This window comes from Neolamprologus brichardi, chromosome 11, assembly GCF_056152115.1.
Source record: "Neolamprologus brichardi isolate AB-2024 chromosome 11, ASM5615211v1, whole genome shotgun sequence".
NCBI classification, from domain to species: domain Eukaryota; kingdom Metazoa; phylum Chordata; class Actinopteri; order Cichliformes; family Cichlidae; genus Neolamprologus; species Neolamprologus brichardi.
Genome location: NC_142114.1, coordinates 7,753,986 through 7,773,807, shown reverse-complemented (window position 1 = coordinate 7,773,807; position 19,822 = coordinate 7,753,986). Strand labels below are relative to the sequence as shown.

At 38.2% G+C, this 19,822-nt stretch overlaps 3 protein-coding genes across 3 annotated transcripts; all 3 read left to right on the top strand.

The window, feature by feature from the left end:
• Window positions 1-1,199: 1,199 nt before the first annotated feature.
• Window positions 1,200-3,720, top strand: LOC148100471 (nuclear receptor coactivator 7-like). Its single transcript, XM_087847702.1, has 6 exons — window positions 1,200-1,334; window positions 1,577-1,729; window positions 2,066-2,218; window positions 2,330-2,425; window positions 2,554-2,627; window positions 2,715-3,720. Exons 1-6 carry the CDS (start codon window positions 1,200-1,202, stop codon window positions 2,851-2,853), a joined length of 750 nt encoding a protein of 249 aa, XP_087703828.1. The 3' UTR covers window positions 2,854-3,720.
• A 5,921-nt stretch (window positions 3,721-9,641) lies between these two features.
• Window positions 9,642-11,839, top strand: LOC148100470 (nuclear receptor coactivator 7-like). The gene is made up of 6 exons (XM_087847701.1): window positions 9,642-9,776; window positions 10,041-10,193; window positions 10,493-10,645; window positions 10,757-10,852; window positions 10,981-11,054; window positions 11,142-11,839. Exons 1-6 carry the CDS (start codon window positions 9,642-9,644, stop codon window positions 11,278-11,280), a joined length of 750 nt encoding a protein of 249 aa, XP_087703827.1. The 3' UTR covers window positions 11,281-11,839.
• Window positions 11,840-15,696: 3,857 nt separating this feature from the next.
• On the top strand, window positions 15,697-17,873 carry LOC148100469 (nuclear receptor coactivator 7-like). The gene is made up of 6 exons (XM_087847700.1): window positions 15,697-15,831; window positions 16,096-16,248; window positions 16,548-16,700; window positions 16,812-16,907; window positions 17,036-17,109; window positions 17,197-17,873. Exons 1-6 carry the CDS (start codon window positions 15,697-15,699, stop codon window positions 17,333-17,335), a joined length of 750 nt encoding a protein of 249 aa, XP_087703826.1. The 3' UTR covers window positions 17,336-17,873.
• The last annotated feature ends 1,949 nt before the right edge of the window (window positions 17,874-19,822 follow it).

The window sequence follows — 19,822 nt, the reverse complement described above, 5'->3', positions numbered from 1 at the left end:
TGCTGAAGCCAGCCACACCTGTGGTCAATTGGCTGCTGCTGATTATTCGCGTGTGGCTCAACCCTTAACAGTGTGGCTGAGCTTCATTCGACGCTGGATCGTTGAGTGACATAGTACAGCCCTGACTCTGAGGTGAACCTGTCTTTTGCTTGTGTCTTTGAGTACGCCAAATTGATCATCACGTTTTTTCTTCATAGGAACCTGGAAAGGAGTGTGTCACGGGAGCGGAGCTGTTGGGAATTATCAAGTGTTGGAGTTTCACCACCAGACGAGCACTGTGCAGGAATTGGGAGTACCACAGAGGAAGCTACGCCTTTGGAAACCGTTAACTTTATTGTTCTCTATTTTACTGTAAATAAACTCACTGTTGCTACTGGAAAGTCCTGCATTTGCATCCTGTTCTTGCACTGAACCTGACAATAATATTACATTAATCATGGAATAAAAGTACAAGATTTCTGACATAAAATCACATAGTAAAATCCAATTAATAAAAGTGCTTTCCTGAAATTTTAAGCCTCATTAATTGCATTATAACAGTATAGGACAAAATTATTAGGTAATTTCACTGATTTTACACATGGAAATACATTTTTTAAATATAAAAATCTGTAAAAAAACCCAAAACAATTTAAAGTTAAAAATCTTCAAGTTATTATCCTATTAAAAGCACATGAATTTACCGTATTTTTCCATAATGGCAAATTTAAAATATTTTATTGTTTTTTTTCTTGCACCCGAGTTGCTGAAATCCTACCACTTTACTTTTTTTTTTCTTTTTTGCTGATGTACATGATGACTCTTGGATTTAAAAATCCACTCTGGTGGTATACAGATGCAATACTATACACAATTTTGTTACTGAATAATTTTTTCGGGAGATAATTAACAAAGGTCTTCCAAAGTTTATATTCTCAAGCTCTCTTACACTCAGGCATTTTTACACAGGAAGCCCTCCTTAGTGACTTACAGTAAGTGCAATCACAGAGCTTGGCAGTTATCCCTGAGGGTGTAGGGTCTATATATGGACATCCTCTTTCCCTCTACATCCCAGAACCAGACTTCACTTTCCTGTTTAGTGAGAAAAGAAACTATTCAATGTCAGAGCTGACCAATCAGCAGACATCTACTCAAATGTCTGACCAATAAGCCTGCAGGCAGAAAGGGAAAGTAACCCAGTGTATATAAGAACTGTCTTCATGGCAGTTTCGTTAGCAGACATGTGGTACAGCAGAGAGCAGCGCTTGGCAGGGAAATCAGGAGCTATGAAGTGCCTACCAGAAAATATTAAGGTGCTTTACATCGCCAGTGACTGTATGGAGCCTTATGTTGAGGTAAAATTACTCTGCTGAATGTATTTGTGTTAGGAAGTGCAGTGAGGTTCTGTCACCATGCATTGCAGTTTTGTTGCCACTCAATAGTTCTGGTTTTGTGGTTTAAATGAATTGCAACCTTTGTACTTAAGGCCATCAAACTTATATATGTAATGCAGTAAAAACGTCCCAAATAACAAATAAAAGGAGAGCAGTGGATAGCGGTGTAACATGATGACACTTTTTCTGCTTGCCTCCTTCAGATCATCACAGTGAAAGAGTCCAAACGCTGCCAGAGTCTGTGCAGCTCAGACGCCTCTGAGGTAGAAGAGCCCGAGTACCAGCTGGAAGTTGATGATGATCTTCCTGTCCTCACTGACCATAGTCATCTGCTAGATGACTATCACCTAGAAAAAGTAAATAACACTTATTTATATGTATGTGTGTGGATCACAGCTATCAAAAGTTTTTCTCCTGAAGAACTGAGAAAATTGTGATTAGGGCAATTCCTCTCAAATCGTCCAATTGTTTAGATGATTTTCTGCTTCACCATCTCCAAATTTATAGCTAAAATTTCACAACAGTCATTATTTATGACATAAGCGGCAGCATTGCCCGGAAGTTGTGCTCACACCATCAAATTTTTTATGCAAATTGTAGACAGTCAAGCAGAAGAACAGTGTTGATTTTAGATGGAGTGATGCATTAGTTTTGTCAGGACATGATTTAATGAGCAACTCTTTGTCAAACAGCTTGCTGCTCACATGCCAGCAAGGACCCGGGGTTATCAATGGCAGCTGGTCTACAGCACAGCCGTCCATGGAAGCAGCCTGAAGACTCTGTACAGGAACATGGCTGAGGTGGACAGCCCTGTGCTGCTGGTGGTCAAAGACATGCACAAAAAGGTTTGTATCCTGCTCTTTAGTCTCCAAGAATTTTCTGTACCAAGAACATTAAACTGATTCCTCCATTACCAGCATCTCCTTTAACAAACTGGTGTCTTGGTGTATTTACAGGTGTTTGGGGCTTTTTCTTCAGATCCATTCAGAGTCAGTAAATACTGCTACGGTACTGGAGAAACCTTCTTGTTCAGCTTCAATCCCGACTTCCAGGTACGAGTTGAACTTTTATTAATGTTTTACCTCTAGTCTATTTACAGGATGATTTTTTCATGAAATAATTTCACTTATTGTAGAAATCTGCACAGAGTTTAAGATGTTTTTATGTCTTTGTTATCTAGGTATACAAGTGGAGTGGGGTGAACTCGTACTTTGTGAGTGGAAACTGGGATTCATTGCAGCTTGGTGGAGGAGGGTAAGTTATACAGTTATTTATTTGTTTTCCTATCAGTGAGTTTTCAAAGATCTGATATTAAAGTGCTATTGTGTTCTCTGTCTTTAGGAGTGGCTTTGCCCTGTGGCTGGATGCTGATCTGTACCGTGGTTCAAGCTTTTCCAGTGCGACTTTTCACAATGCACCTCTCTCCACAAATGAGGACTTTATTGTACAAGACCTGGAGGTCTGGACTGTGCAGAATTGACTGTGAACATCTAAAAAGCCGAGCTAAAAACAAAGCAGGACCTGTTGTTCTGTGTGGAGCTCCCAGACTTCAAGATGTGTGTGTCGTTTAGCCACTACTGTACGTATCCTGATGGAGCGTCTGCTGTCGTCTGTGCACATGGTTCACAGTTCCTCTTGTACAGTTTGAAGCCTGCTGACGGGGCAGCTATTGTAATGAGATTCAAGAAAGAGTCTATTTTTATTTTATTTTTACATCAATGTGAGGCGTGTGTGCCGTTTAGTCACTCAGATGTGTAGATGGAGCATTTGCGGATTTTAAAAAACAGCGTTGAATGATAAGTCTACAGCTACTGCAATGATATTCAGGGTTCAAGAAAACGTTTATTTTTATTTTATTTTTATATCAATGCATATTTATAAAATAATGTTTTTTTTTTACCTTTGGTTAAGTGAGTGTGTGTTAACAATAACTGGTTAATTATATTAACCAGTTATTGTTAAAATCAGTATAACACTGTTAGGACAAACAATTTTAACTGGTTTTAATGTTTTCCAGTCAAATCTGTGGCTGCTAGTAAGGACCAAACTAGGAAAGTTGAAAATAATATAAGGACAACATTGCACTACAACAGCTGCTGGATAAGCTGGATGTGCTGCTTGAGGAAGAAGTCAACTGAAGTGTAAAATGAAAAATTCTTTTTTTTTTTTTGTAAATTAAACACCAGCTTGTCTATTTGGAGAGAAAAATACTTTTATGACAACGTCAAATACACACATATGCCCAGTTGTTTATTTTCTGTCTTTTTAAACACACTGTTCAGGAAATGGTTAAAGTTTGTCTATGACCTGTCAGGCAGCGCTGGCACTGCCACTTTTTTTGTGTGAAATCCCATTAAAGGTTTATGTTTCCTGTTGAAACTGAGTAGGTGTCATTTTTTACTACATGTTGCATCAGCAAGGTATTTAATACGAAGCAAGTGTTACAAGAAACAAACTGAGAATGCTAAATATCAGATCTGGGTAATGTTTCTGTGTAATATCATATATATATATTATGTGTAATATGAAAGAATAGAGAATTACTGACAAATACTCGCAATGTTAAAATATATATTTATCAAAACCTGCAGTCTCCCAGACATCAAACTGTTCAGTTATTCAAGAAAAGTCATCCATCCATTGTGAAGCTTCACATGTTTGAGATGATACTGCTCAATGACCTAGACTCCTCAGCAACAATCAAAAAAAAAAAAAATCCTGAGACAAGAAAAAGAAAAAACAACAACATTATTCTGTATATTTGTGGGAGATATCGTGTTATTTCCCGCAACATCAAAATAGTCTCAAGCAATCAAGGACAAAGGAAAGTTGTGGGTTGACTGTGGAAAGGAAAAAGGTGACACAGAGTGATACAGAGGGGGGCGGCTGTTTTTCACATCTGTGGGCCAAAAACAAAAGAAAGGTTACATTACTGTTACTTTAACATAAACTCAAAAAAACAAACAAAAAAAAAATCCAATTATTCAAGTAATTCAGCCCATTTTCTGGCTATCACTTGCGGTGTTGTATTTGATTCATGATTTTTGTGAGTTTTTGAGACCTCTACATCATGAGTGTCTCATGCTCTCTCTATCCTCTTTGTGCTATCTTGCCTTCTCTCTTTGTTTTCCCTGTCCGTGTTCGCCACCTTGCCTCTCTACTTTTGCCGTGTGTGTGTGTCCTAGTGGGACTCGTGCCAGGTTCGTGGCTTCCTGATTCCTCTCAAAGCCACTACTCAAGGGAGTGGCTGAGATTCAGTCTTTGCAGGAATGTTAAATGAGTAACAGTTACTAGAACCCCGGCTCTGGTGCTTATTTTGATTCATTTACTTGTGTGGAAAACTTACCTGTATTTTCTGTGTGTATATTCCAGTGAAGAGATTCTTTCCATGACAATTGCGATTTAACGGGGTCTGGAGAAAGGGTATCTGGGAACAAACAATCAAGGATACACACACACACACACACACACACACACACACACACACACACACACACACATGTATATAAATGTCTCCCCCTGTCCCTCTGACGAAGCAATTCTTTTTCTTTTCCTGAAACTGCAGATTTCAATTTGACAAAAAGTAATTCTGAAATAAAACTGCAAACTTAATGTTTCTAATTTGAAGCAAGCAAAATCATAGCTGTTCATCCCAGCTGGCAAATAATTCAAAAACAAACAAACTGTATTAAACTAATAAAGGTTGAGATCAAAAATGTCAAGGTTCAACTTTCCGAATTAACTCAAAAAGAATCTGTATCAATACTTGATAAGAAATGAATCAAACAAAAGTATGATTTAATTTAACAATCAATTCAATGGTAGTTATCTCAGAATCAAACAAAGCAAACATGAGAATGAATTTAGGAATTGACTCACTCAGTTAACTACATATTAAACAGATAAGAGTCAATCAAAGAAAATCATTAGAATAAAACAGAATAGCAATTAATTTTAGAACTGTTAATGCTTATCTGTCTGACAAAAATCAATTATAAGATCAGGCTAAGATCAAATGTAAAAGCGAAACAACTAACCCCAAGACCAATTGCTTGTCATCAACCAGTAAAAGAAAATAATCTAAGATCACCTGCTCAATTAATAAGATCAACTGCAAGGATCAGAAACAAATACAGTTAAATCTATAGCTGTCAGTTGATTACTGACTGATAACAATTCAAAATTCCAACACGGGCACAAAAACAAAAAAACATTTAACTTTTTAGCTGTTTCCCGATATCAGAGATAAACTTAAGAGAGAATCAGAATACAAAACCAATTATCAGTTAACTTCTACTGGTATTAACTGATAACAACTGATGGCAAATCAATAGAAGAATCAGAACACAAAATGAACATAAATCAAATACCAGTTAGTTCTATAGCTGCCAACTGATAACAGAAAACAAAAATGTAAAGGAAACTCAGAATACAAAGTCAAATAGCAGTTACAGTAACTCTGTATGTATTAAATGATAACAACTGATAACAAATCTTACCCATGCGCTCCCTTAGCAGAAAAAAACTACACTGAGAGCTCTCACAAGTCACCTACCCACTCATGCACGCACGCACGCACGCACGCACGCACGCACACACGCACGCACACACAGACACAGGTTTGATCACGTGATTTAGCAATTTAAAATTGCCTTTAAAACCAATTTCCTTGTTAACCATAACCTAAACTTGTAATTCCAACTTTATGCATAAAGCATGTATCATATCATATAAACACTTCATCATTTTGACTGAGAGAACTTCGACCACTCACCACTCACATTTAAATTTGGTATGTATGCAATTTTGCAGATTTCGATAGAAACAGGCTCTGCTTGCCGTTTCTTTGAAGGCCTTCTGTGAGAGTGACCGGAATCAGGTGTCTCTTTAGTTCTGGCGTCTGACAGCAACTCCATCAGGAGCCTTCCCAGTTGTCCTTTTCTCCTTTCCAACTGAAAAAATCAGGTTGGGGTCACCAGTTTGTCGTGTACAAATTTTTTCAGAAGGACGTACAGGAGAAATATCTGTCGTTTAAAAGATTTCATTTGCTATGGCAGTTGAAATTACAAGTTTCAGTGCTGGACCTCTGTGTGAAATCAACCATCTGTCTTCACACAAAGGATGACCCTCATCGCAGTTTTTGTACTGCGACAATAGCAAATGATTATTATGGCTATCTTCTTCCAGAAGCAATGTGGCAGTCATGCTGTTTCCTTACAAATCCTCTCTGTTCACGTCCACTTCTTGTCAGCCTTCCATCTGCTCCTTTTTCCTGGAATCAAAAAGACAGGCACAAAACCTCTCCCTGCCCAGCCTTTATTATTTAATATTACTGATTATCTAGTTCAGGACATTCGTTTGGACTCCATTGGCCCAGAGAATGGCCCAAGTGTGATATGTAAGCATGCTGCAAATTCCTCTACACTACTATGTCAACCCCCAATATGTCAGCTAGACACATTTATGAAAACACTGCCTTGTGTACACAAAAAATGAAAACTGCTTTTTAAAATCATTTTCAACCCTAACAAAATACACAGTAATTTTACTCCTTCCTAAACCTTTGAGTGCCCTTTGTAGTCGACAGCTGGATTTTGTTGTGGATTTTTTTGCGACATATATGCCTGTATACACTGGACATATACTCAATAATATACTATGTAATCATATATGCTCGTATACACCATATATGCCTACACTGGAGTGTATAATGGAATCACTGTGATAAGCATTTAACCTACATGATCGAATCACAAGAACCATGTATTTAGGTCAAATATTATCTACGTTTATATTGATGAAGCTCGTAACACTTGTTTTGTTTATTTTTTTATTATTTTATAATCACATGTTGATTAATACTGTTTGAAATGTAGTAATTAGGATAAATAAGTAACCTTTGATCGTGTTATGGCCAACGGTGACAAGTCCAAACATAGGGTTAAATAAACTTGATCCTGCTCAAGATGCAACTGGGAGCCTCTCTGCCCATCTTTGCTGCCAGAAAGTTGTGAACCACACTTCTTTAACAAATATAGTACACAAACCCGAGAATGTACCTGGGGCTCTTGTTGCCCATCTCTGCCTTTGTGAAAAACCCTTCCTTGACGCTTAACTTTTATAGTAGCCTATCCCTGGCAGCAAACCCGACAAAGTTGGATTAATTGTTTTTGCTCTGTGATGTAGTTTTGGACTTCGGCCATAAAATTGTCAATGGGACCCAATTAAAAGCGATGGCTGCTGGGAATAGTGCTTGGATAGTTGTGTAACACAAGTGTTGGAAATGAAAAACGAACAACGTGACTCAACAACCTAGTACCTTTTAATGCTGTCAGAGGATGAGGTGGAGGATGGTCACACCTCTGAGCTTTCTCAGAGGAGGACAGCTTTTGAGGACCCTGAGCAGAGACAGTGTGACAGCGCCTAACATCCATAAGAAGAGGAACTGTCTAATATAGGAGACACAAGATTGTAGCCATTACAATATAATCTCAAAGGAGATAAACAAAGCTTTTTAGTTGAATACACACAGTTTGATTCCTTTTTTATCCAGTTGATTTATGCAATTTATGTAAATCTAGACGTCTCCTGTCTTTATCACTTTACTTTCAACTATAATGAAATTGCGTTGATAATTTTCTAGGATGAAACATAAAAACAAGACAAGCAGTCCATCGAAGTAACAAATGATCTCTTGATGGGGGGAGGAGAATAAAGCCCCTTCAAAAGTGAGAACTCTTAAACAGAATGCATGCTGCAGGCTGCCATGGATAGGAGATCTCCTTTTCCCCTCACAGGCTGGTGTCCAATATGGTAGCTGAGAAACCAAATCCCACAACTTCACAGCCCTACTTCTTGTCCATAATGGACTTCGGGTGTCATCATTTTGACTCTGATCAGGCTGCTCAAAACCTGGTATGTCCTTCATCTGAACTCTCACCTTCTTGCTTTGATATCTGGCCCTCCTCCAACTCCTCTCCTGGCAGCTCTAAGTATGAGTCCACTTCCACACTACCTGACTCAGCCGGCATATCATCCTGACAAGACAAGACCTAATGTCCACCTCAAGAGACAGAAGATAAAAAAAAACAATAATGCAACATGTCTCTTTGAAATACAATACTTAGATTATCTTAAAAATTTTTAACTATCCAAACATTTTTTCATTTGAATATAAAAACTGAGGGTTTAAATAAACCACGGCTGATTAGGAAAAGAGGAACAGGTGGATAAACAAAGCAGGTGTAACCAATGAGCAAGCAAGTAAAAGCAAGCGTGAGACACAAATTAGAAAAAAACTACCAAAGTAAAGCAAGAACATGAGAACAACAGAAAAGACACTGAAGGAGAAACACAAGGGAGGCATAAAATACAAAATGTAAACAAAACTATAAGCAGGAACTAAGAGCTTGCGGCTAATTATAAAAAGGAAAATACACAAAGAAAATAGAAACACTAAAGAAACTAAGACTATAGTATATATATACTGAAACCAAAACTTGAACAGAGAAAAACACTGAATCAAAGACTCATAACAATTAGGCAGTTATTGACTGTAAAGGATTTTCATCCAAGTATTTACAAAAAAAATATCAGTGTAACGTTTGTTTGTACAATTACTTTTGAGTCTGTCTAAATGACTTTTGCACCTTTGGCAATGCAAAGTTGACCACCTCTACATTATCTTTGTGCATGGTAACCAGAGACCTGAAGCTACAGCAACAAGAAGGAGTGAAAATCACATTATATCATTAAAAAGAAAATCAGAGCAAAATACTGGTTGTGGAACACCACTTTGCAACAATCAACAAGCTCCTCAACAAGCCTTTCAACCCCACCTTTAAAAGCTAGGAAGTAAGACTTGCACCAACCTGCTCAGCTAAATGTGGAAGTAATAAACAAAGGTCTTCCAAAGTTTATATTCTCAAGCTCTTTTACACTCAGGCATTTTTACACAGCAAGCCGTCCTTCGTGACTTGCAGTGAGCTTACGCTTACACTCAGGCATTTTTACACAAAACGCCCTCCTTAGAGACTTACAGTAAGTGCAGTCACAGAGCTTGGTGGTTATCCCTGAGGCTGTAGGGTCCATATATGGACATCCTCTTTCCCTCTACATCCCAGAACATGGCTTCACTTTTCCTGTTTAGTGAAAAAAAACTATTCAATGTCAGAGCTGACCAATCAGCAGACATCTACTCATATGTCTGACCAATAAGCCTGCAGATAGAAAGGGAAAGTAACCCAGTGTATATAAAAGAGCTCCTGGATGGCAGTTTGGTTAGCAGACATGTGGTACAGCAGAGAGCAGCGCTTGACAGGGAAATCAGGAGCTATGAAGCGGCTGGCAGAAACTATTAAGGTGCTTTACATCGCCAGTGACTGTATGGAGCCTTATGTTGAGGTAAGATTACTCTGCTGAATGTATTTGTGTTAGGAAGTGCAGTGAGGTTACTGTGGAGGTTCAAATGTTTTCTGTCACCATGCACTGCAGTTTTGTTGCCATTCAATAGTTCTGGTTTTGTGGTTTAAATGAATTGCAACCTTTGTACTTAAGGCCATCAAACTTATATATGTAATGCAGTAAAAACGTCCCAAATAACAAATAAAAGGAGAGCAGTGGATAGCGGTGTAACATGATGACACTTTTTCTGCTTGCCTCCTTCAGATCATCACAGTGAAAGAGTCCAAACGCTGCCAGAGTCTATGCAACTCAGAAGCCTCTGAGGAAGAAGAGCCCGAGTACCAGCTGGAAGTTGATGATGATCTTCCTGTCCTCACTGACCATAGTCATCTGCTAGATGACTATCACCTAGAAAAAGTAAATAACACTTATTTATATGTATGTGTGTGGATCACAGCTATCAAAAACAATCATCTAAACAATCGTACAATTGTTTAGATGATTTTCTGCTTCACCATCTCCAAATTTATAGCTAAAATTTCACAACAGTCATTATTTATGACATAAGCGGCAGCATTGCCCGGAAGTTGTGCTCACACCGTAATATTTTTATGCAAATTGTAGACAGTCAAGCAGAAGAACAGTGTTGATTTTAGATGGAGTGATGCATTCGTTTTGTCAGGACATAATCTGATGAGCAACTCTTTGTCAAACAGCTTGCTGCTCACATGCCAGCAAGGACCCGAGGTTATCAATGGCAGCTGGTCTACAGCACAGCCGTCCATGGAAGCAGCCTGAAGACTCTGTACAGGAACATGGCTGAGGTGGACAGCCCTGTGCTGCTGGTGGTCAAAGACATGCACAACAAGGTTTGTATCCTGCTCTTTAGTCTCCAGCACTTTTCTGTACCAAGAACATTAAACTGATTCCTCCATTACCAGCATCTCCTTTAACAAACTGGTGTCTTGGTGTATTTGCAGGTGTTTGGGGCTTTTTCTTCAGATCCATTCAGAGTCAGTAAATACTGCTACGGTACTGGAGAAACCTTCTTGTTCAGCTTCAATCCCGACTTCCAGGTAAGAGTTGAACTTTTATTAATGTTTTACCTCTAGTCTATTTACAGGATGATTTTTTCATGAAATAATTTCACTTATTGTAGAAATCTGCACAGAGTTTAAGATGTTTTTATGTCTTTGTTTTCTAGGTATACAAGTGGAGTGGGGTGAACTCGTACTTTGTGAGTGGAAACAGGGATTCATTGCAGCTCGGTGGAGGAGGGTAAGTTATACAGTTATTTATTTGTTTTCCTATCAGTGAGTTTTTAAAGATCTGATATTAAAGTGCTATTTTGTTCTCTGTTTTAAGGAGTGGCTTTGCCCTGTGGCTGGATGCTGATCTGTACCGTGGTTCAAGCTTTTCCAGTGCGACTTTTCACAATGCACCTCTCTCCACAACTGAAGACTTTATTGTACAAGACCTGGAGGTCTGGACTGTGCAGAATTGACTGTGAACATCTAAAAAGCCGAGCTAAAAACAAAGCAGGACCTGTTGTTCTGTGTGGAACTCCCAGACTTCAAGATGTGTGGGTCGTTTAGCCACTACTGTACGTATCCTGATGGAGCGTCTGCTGTCGTCTGTGCACATGGTTCAGAGTTCCTCTTGTACAGTTTGAAGCCTGCTGATGGGGCAGCTACTGTAATGGGATTCAAGAAAGAGTCTATTTTTATTTTATTTTTACATCAAAACATTTTTATAAAATGACAATTTTAAAAGACTTTTTTAAAGTTTACATCTGTGTTTAAATGTCAGTGTGTCTTCATATTATATTAACTATTTAATTGTGAAATCACTGTAACACTGGTATGAACAAAAACCGCTGATCTGAGCTGGTTTGAACATTTTCCATGTAAGTGAGGATCAAAATAGGAGCACTGGAAATAATTTAAGGGCAACATTTCACTACAAAAGCTGATTGTTTGCTAGACATGCTGCTGGAGGAAGAAGGGACCTTAACTGTAAAATATAAGTTCTGCTTTGTGTAAGTAAAACGCCAGCCTGCCTGTTTGGAGAGAAAAACACTTTGAATAAAATGTCACATACATTGTCTAGTCGTTGGTTATTTGTTTATTTAAATACACTTTCAGGAAATAGCAAAAGTTTACATATGACTGCCAGGCAGTGCAGGTGCTGCTACTTTTTTCTTGTGAAAAAATTTCCAATTGATACTGTCGTTGTCATTTCTTAGTATAAGAACTTTTACCAAGTCACTGAGGTAGTCAGCAGTTGTTACGAATAACGTCAAAATATCATGTTACTGATAGTCTGATATTGCCTCTGTCCCTTTGTTAATTGTTCTTTCTTTTGAAGAACTACATTAAAGTTTTTTCTTCCTCCTTACAGTTGCTTTCATGTTTCGCTGTAACAACTTTCACCATATCACTGAGATAAAATGGGTAAACAAGTAAAGTATTGAACACATCACCAATTTTCTCATTAAATATATTTGTAAAGGTGCTATTCACACAAAACCCATCCAATCCACACGTTATGTGTAATAATGGGGAAAAGTATTGAACACACTTTCAAAAATCTATTCAAAAGCCTTTGTACAAAAGCCAAACAAATTTTTTCAGAAGGACGTACAGGAGAAATATCTGTCGTTTAAAAGATTTAATTTGCTTTGGCAGTTGAAATTACAAGTTTCAGTGCTGGACCTCTGTGTGAAATCAACCATCTGTCTTCACACAAAGGATGACCCTCATCGCAGTTTTTGTACTGCGACAATAGCAAATGATTATTATGGCTATCTTCTTCCAGAAGCAATGTGGCAGTCATGCTGTTTCCTTACAAATCCTCTCTGTTCACGTCCACTTCTTGTCAGCCTTCCATCTGCTCCTTTTTCCTGGAATCAAAAAGACAGGCACAAAACCTCTCCCTGCCCAGCCTTTATTATTTAATATTACTGATTATCTAGTTCAGGACATTCGTTTGGACTCCATTGGCCCAGAGAATGGCCCAAGTGTGATATGTAAGCATGCTGCAAATTCCTCTACACTACTATGTCAACCCCCAATATGTCAGCTAGACACATTTATGAAAACACTGCCTTGTGTACACAAAAAATGAAAACTGCTTTTTAAAATCATTTTCAACCCTAACAAAATACACAGTAATTTTACTCCTTCCAAAACCTTTGAGTGACCTTTGTAGTCGACAGCTGGATTTTGTTGTGGATTTTTTTGCGACATATATACCTGTATACACTGGACATATACTCAATAATATACTATGTAATCATATATGCTCATATACACCATATATGCCTACACTGGAGTGTATAATGGAATCACTGTGATAAGCATTTAACCTACATGATCGAATCACAAGAACCATGTATTTAGGTCAAATATTATCTACGTTTATATTGATGAAGCTCGTAACACTTGTTTTGTTTATTTTTTTATTATTTTATAATCACATGTTGATTAATACTGTTTGAAATGTAGTAATTAGGATAAATAAGTAACCTTTGATCGTGTTATGGCCAACGGTGACAAGTCCAAACATAGGGTTAAATAAACTTGATCCTGCTCAAGATGCAACTGGGAGCCTCTCTGCCCATCTTTGCTGCCAGAAAGTTGTGAACCACACTTCTTTAACAAATATAGTAAACAAACCTGAGAATGTACCTGGGGCTCTTGTTGCCCGTCTCTGCCTTTGTGAAAAACCCTTCCTTGACGCTTAACTTTTATAGTAGCCTATCCCTGGCAGCAAACCCGACAAAGTTGGATTAATTGTTTTTGCTCTGTGGTGTAGTTTTGGACTTTGGCCATAAAACTGTCAATGGGACCCAATTAAAAGCGATGGCTGCTGGGAATAGTGCTTGGATAGTTGTGTAACACAAGTGTTGGAAATGAAAAACGAACAACGTGACTCAACAACCTAGTACCTTTTAATGCTGTCAGAGGATGAGGTGGAGGATGGTCACACCTCTGAGCTTTCTCAGAGGAGGACAGCTTTTGAGGACCCTGAGCAGAGACAGTGTGACAGTGCCTAACATCCATAAGAAGAGGAACTGTCTAATATAGGAGACACAAGATTGTAGCCATTACAATATAATCTCAAAGGAGATAAACAAAGCTTTTTAGTTGAATACACACAGTTTGATTCCTTTTTTATCCAGTTGATTTATGCAATTTATGTAAATCTAGACGTCTCCTGTCTTTATCACTTTACTTTCAACTATAATGAAATTGCGTTGATAATTTTCTAGGATGAAACATAAAAACAGGACGAGCAGTCCATCGAAGTAACAAATGATCTCTTGATGGGGGGAGGAGAATAAAGCCCCTTCAAAAGTGAGAACTCTTAAACAGAATGCATGCTGCAGGCTGCCATGGATAGGAGATCTCCTTTTCCCCTCACAGGCTGGTGTCCAGTATGGTAGCTGAGAAACCAAATCCCACAACTTCACAGCCCTACTTCTTGTCCATAATGGACTTCGGGTGTCATCATTTTGACTCTGATCAGGCTGCTCAAAACCTGGTATGTCCTTCATCTGAACTCTCACCTTCTTGCTTTGATATCTGGCCCTCCTCCAACTCATCTCCTGGCAGCTCTAAGTATGAGTCCACTTCCACACTTCTGAGTAAAATTCCTTCTACCTGACTCAGCCGGCATATCATTCTGACAAGACAAGACCTAATGTCCACCTCAAGAGACAGAAGATAAAAAAAAACAATAATGCAACATGTCTCTTTGAAATACAATACTTAGATTATCTTAAAAATTTTTAACTATCCAAACATTTTTTCATTTGAATATAAAAACTGAGGGTTTAAATAAACCACGGCTGATTAGGAAAAGAGGAACAGGTGGATAAACAAAGCAGGTGTAACCAATGAGCAAGCAAGTAAAAGCAAGCGTGAGACACAAATTAGAAAAAAACTACCAAAGTAAAGCAAGAACATGAGAACAACAGAAAAGACACTGAAGGAGAAACACAAGGGAGGCATAAAATACAAAATGTAAACAAAACTATAAGCAGGAACTAAGAGCTTGCGGCTAATTATAAAAAGGAAAATACACAAAGAAAATAGAAACACTAAAGAAACTAAGACTATAGTATATATATACTGAAACCAAAACTTGAACAGAGAAAAACACTGAATCAAAGACTCATAACAATTAGGCAGTTATTGACTGTAAAGGATTTTCATCCAAGTATTTACAAAAAAAATATCAGTGTAACGTTTGTTTGTACAATTACTTTTGAGTCTGTCTAAATGACTTTTGCACCTTTGGCAATGCAAAGTTGACCACCTCTACATTATCTTTGTGCATGGTAACCAGAGACCTGAAGCTACAGCAACAAGAAGGAGTGAAAATCACATTATATCATTAAAAAGAAAATCAGAGCAAAATACTGGTTGTGGAACACCACTTTGCAACAATCAACAAGCTCCTCAACAAGCCTTTCAACCCCACCTTTAAAAGCTAGGAAGTAAGACTTGCACCAACCTGCTCAGCTAAATGTGGAAGTAATAAACAAAGGTCTTCCAAAGTTTATATTCTCAAGCTCTTTTACACACTCAGGCATTTTTACACAGCAAGCCGTCCTTCGTGACTTGCAGTGAGCTTACGCTTACACTCAGGCATTTTTACACAGAACGCCCTCCTTAGAGACTTACAGTAAGTGTAGTCACAGAGCTTGGTGGTTATCCCTGAGGCTGTAGGGTCCATATATGGACATCCTCTTTCCCTCTACATCCCAGAACATGGCTTCACTTTCCTGTTTAGTGAGAAAAAAAACTATTCAATGTCAGAGCTGACCAATCAGCAGACATCTACTCATATGTCTGACCAATAAGCCTGCAGATAGAAAGGGAAAGTAACCCAGTGTATATAAAAGAGCTCCTGGATGGCAGTTTGGTTAGCAGACATGTGGTACAGCAGAGAGCAGCGCTTGACAGGGAAATCAGGAGCTATGAAGCGGCTGGCAGAAACTATTAAGGTGCTTTACATCGCCAGTGACTGTATGGAGCCTTATGTTGAGGTAAGATTACTCTGCTGAATGTATTTGTGTTAGGAAGTGCAGTGAGGTTACTGTGGAGGTTCAAATGTTTTCTGTCACCATACTTTGCAGTTTTGTTGCCATTCAATAGTTCTGGTTTTGTGGTTTAAATGAATTGCAACCTTTGTACTTAAGGCCATCAAACTTATATATGTAATGCAGTAAAAACGTCCCAAATAACAAATAAAAGGAGAGCAGTGGATAGCGGTGTAACATGATGACACTTTTTCTGCTTGCCTCCTTCAGATCATCACAGTGAAAGAGTCCAAACGCTGCCAGAGTCTGTGCAGCTCAGACGCCTCTGAGGAAGAAGAGCCCGAGTACCAGCTGGAAGTTGATGATGATCTTCCTGTCCTCACTGACCATAGTCATCTGCTAGATGACTATCACCTAGAAAAAGTAAATAACACTTATTTATATGTATGTGTGTGGATCACAGCTATCAAAAACAATCATCTAAACAATCGTACAATTGTTTAGATGATTTTCTGCTTCACCATCTCCAAATTTATAGCTAAAATTTCACAACAGTCATTATTTATGACATAAGCGGCAGCATTGCCCGGAAGTTGTGCTCACACCGTAATATTTTTATGCAAATTGTAGACAGTCAAGCAGAAGAACAGTGTTGATTTTAGATGGAGTGATGCATTAGTTTTGTCAGGACATGATCTGATGAGCAACTCTTTGTCAAACAGCTTGCTGCTCACATGCCAGCAAGGACCCGAGGTTATCAATGGCAGCTGGTCTACAGCACAGCCGTCCATGGAAGCAGCCTGAAGACTCTGTACAGGAACATGGCTGAGGTGGACAGCCCTGTGCTGCTGGTGGTCAAAGACATGCACAACAAGGTTTGTATCCTGCTCTTTAGTCTCCAGCACTTTTCTGTACCAAGTAAATCAAACTGATTCCTCCATTACCAGCATCTCCTTTAACAAACTGGTGTCTTGGTGTATTTGCAGGTGTTTGGGGCTTTTTCTTCAGATCCATTCAGAGTCAGTAAATACTGCTACGGTACTGGAGAAACCTTCTTGTTCAGCTTCAATCCCGACTTCCAGGTAAGAGTTGAACTATTATTAATGTTTTACCTCTAGTCTATTTACAGGATGATTTTTTCATGAAATAATTTCACTTATTGTAGAAATCTGCACAGAGTTTAAGATGTTTTTATGTCTTTGTTATCTAGGTATACAAGTGGAGTGGTTTGAACTCGTACTTTGTGAGTGGAAACAGGGATTCATTGCAGCTCGGTGGAGGAGGGTAAGTTATACAGTTATTTATTTGTTTTCCTATCAGTGAGTTTTCAAAGATCTGATATTAAAGTGCTATTGTGTTCTCTGTTTTAAGGAGTGGCTTTGCCCTGTGGCTGGATGCTGATCTGTACCGTGGTTCAAGCTTTTCCAGTGCGACTTTTCACAATGCACCTCTCTCCACAAATGAGGACTTTATTGTACAAGACCTGGAGGTCTGGACTGTGCAGAATTGACTGTGAACATCTAAAAAGCCGAGCTACAAACAAAGCAGGACCTGTTGTTCTGTGTGGAGCTCCCAGACTTCAAGGCGTGTGGGTCGTTTAGCCACTACTGTTCGTATCCTGATGGAGCGTCTGCTGTCGTCTGTGCACATGGTTCAGAGTTCCTCTTGTACAGTTTGAAGCCTGCTGATGGGGCAGCTACTGTAATGGGATTCAAGAAAGAGTCTATTTTTATTTTATTTTTACATCAAAACATTTTTATAAAATGACAATTTTAAAAGACTTTTTTAAAGTTTACATCTGTGTTTAAATGTCAATGTGTCTTCATATTATATTAACTATTTAATTGTGAAATCACTGTAACACTGGTATGAACAAAATCGCTGATCTGAGCTGCTTTGAACATTTTCCATGTAAGTGAGGATCAAAATAGGAGCACTGGAAATAATTTAAGGGCAACATTTCACTACAAAAGCTGATTGTTTGCTAGACATGCTACTGGAGGAAGAAGGGACCTTAACTGTAAAATATAAGTTCTGCTTTGTGTAAGTAAAACGCCAGCCTGCCTGTTTGGAGAGAAAAACACTTTGAATAAAATGTCACATACATTGTCTAGTCGTTGGTTATTTGTTTATTTAAATACACTTTCAGTAAATAGTAAAAGTTTACATATGACTGCCAGGCAGTGCAGGTGCTGCTACTTTTTTCTTGTGAAAAAATTTCCAGTTGATACTGTCGCTGTCATTTCTTAGTATAAGAACTTTTACCAAGTCACTGAGGTAGTCAGCAGTTGTTACGAATAACGTCAAAATATCATGTTACTGATAGTCTGATATTGCCTCTGTCCCTTTGTTAATTGTTCTTTCTTTTGAAGAACTACATTAAAGTTTTTTCTTCCTCCTTACAGTTGCTTTCATGTTTCGCTGTAACAACTTTCACCATATCACTGAGATAAAATGGGTAAACAAGTATTGAACACATCACCAATTTTCTCATTAAATATATTTGTAAAGGTGCTATTCACACAAAACCCATCCAATCCACACGTTATGTGTAATAATGGGGAAAAGCATTGAACACACTTTCAAAAATCTATTCAAAAGCCTTTGTACAAAAGCCTTGTTGGTGGCTACAGCTTAAAAATGCCTCCTATATGAAGAGAAACTAGTCGCATACATTGCCTATGTGTGATTTTGTCCCATTCTTCCACACAAACAGTCCTGATGGTTCAGTGGACCCCTTCTGTGAACTCTGACCTTTAGTTCTTTCAATAGAATTTCATTTGGATTTAGGTCAGCTGATTGGCTGGATTATTTTACCAGCTTTATTTTATTCCTCTGAAACCTCCTTGGCTCTGTGTTCGGGATCATCAGTCTTGATGAAACGTCCACCCTTGTTTCATCATCATCATCATCCTGGCAGCAGATACATTTTTTCATTCATCCTTCCGTTAAGTTATATGAAGCATGCCAGTGTTGTATGCTGATACGGATGTTGACGTAGTTGCCAACATCTGGTTAGAATTTCATGTCAATAAAATTCTAAGAAACATATTTACTTAGAAAACTGTTGACATGTTCAATATTTATTTTACCTGCTATAAATACCGAAAGAACACACTTCAGATATTTAAACAGAGAATCCATCCAGGAAGGAAAATGGTCCAATGGCCTACACTCTACAGTTTTGAAAAAAAAAATGTAAAAAACTGTGGACTTTGAAAACTGACTAAACTAAAATAAAAATATAAGGGAAATATCCTTAATTTTATAATCTGTTAATTTAGTAAAATACATTTCCAACTTGCCTGATGAGGCACTGCTAGGCTTGATTATTGAGACTCAGGATGTCTACAAGCCTGTGAGTCAACTGTTTTCAAGAAGCATGTGTTTTTTGTAATACCTGTACTTGTTTGACCAAATATTTCCTCTGACATAAAACTTCCATATCGTAATATTTGAAAAAAGAAAACAAAAATAAACCTAAACTGGTACTGAAACTAACAAAAACTAAACATTTTTAAACAATAAAAAGTAAAGTTGAAACTAGAATATCCATCCCTGGAAATTAACTGAAAATAAAATGAACTAAAAAAAATGTCAGTACGAAATTAAAAAAAAGTACTCCGAAAATACAAAATCATAATAACTGTAATAATTGTCAGTCTGTCGCAGGGGTAGCACATTGAGATAGACAACAATTCACACTTACAGCCAGTTTAAATTCACTAAACAGAGAACACACACAGAAAGAGGCCCGAGCCTGGCTGTGATCACCACGCTACAATCATCAGCTGCTTCTGTTCCAAAGAAACTAAACAAAAGCATTGGGATGAGAAGCCATGATTAAAAGGTACATACAGTAATGACTAATGATTTTAATTTGTTATTCTGTTGCACAGAATACATCAAGCCCAGCCCAAACAGGCTTCCAAGACCCCCCCGCAACCAGAAATCACAGCCAGAGTAGCACCTGTGCCAAGATGGTAACTGAAGTCAG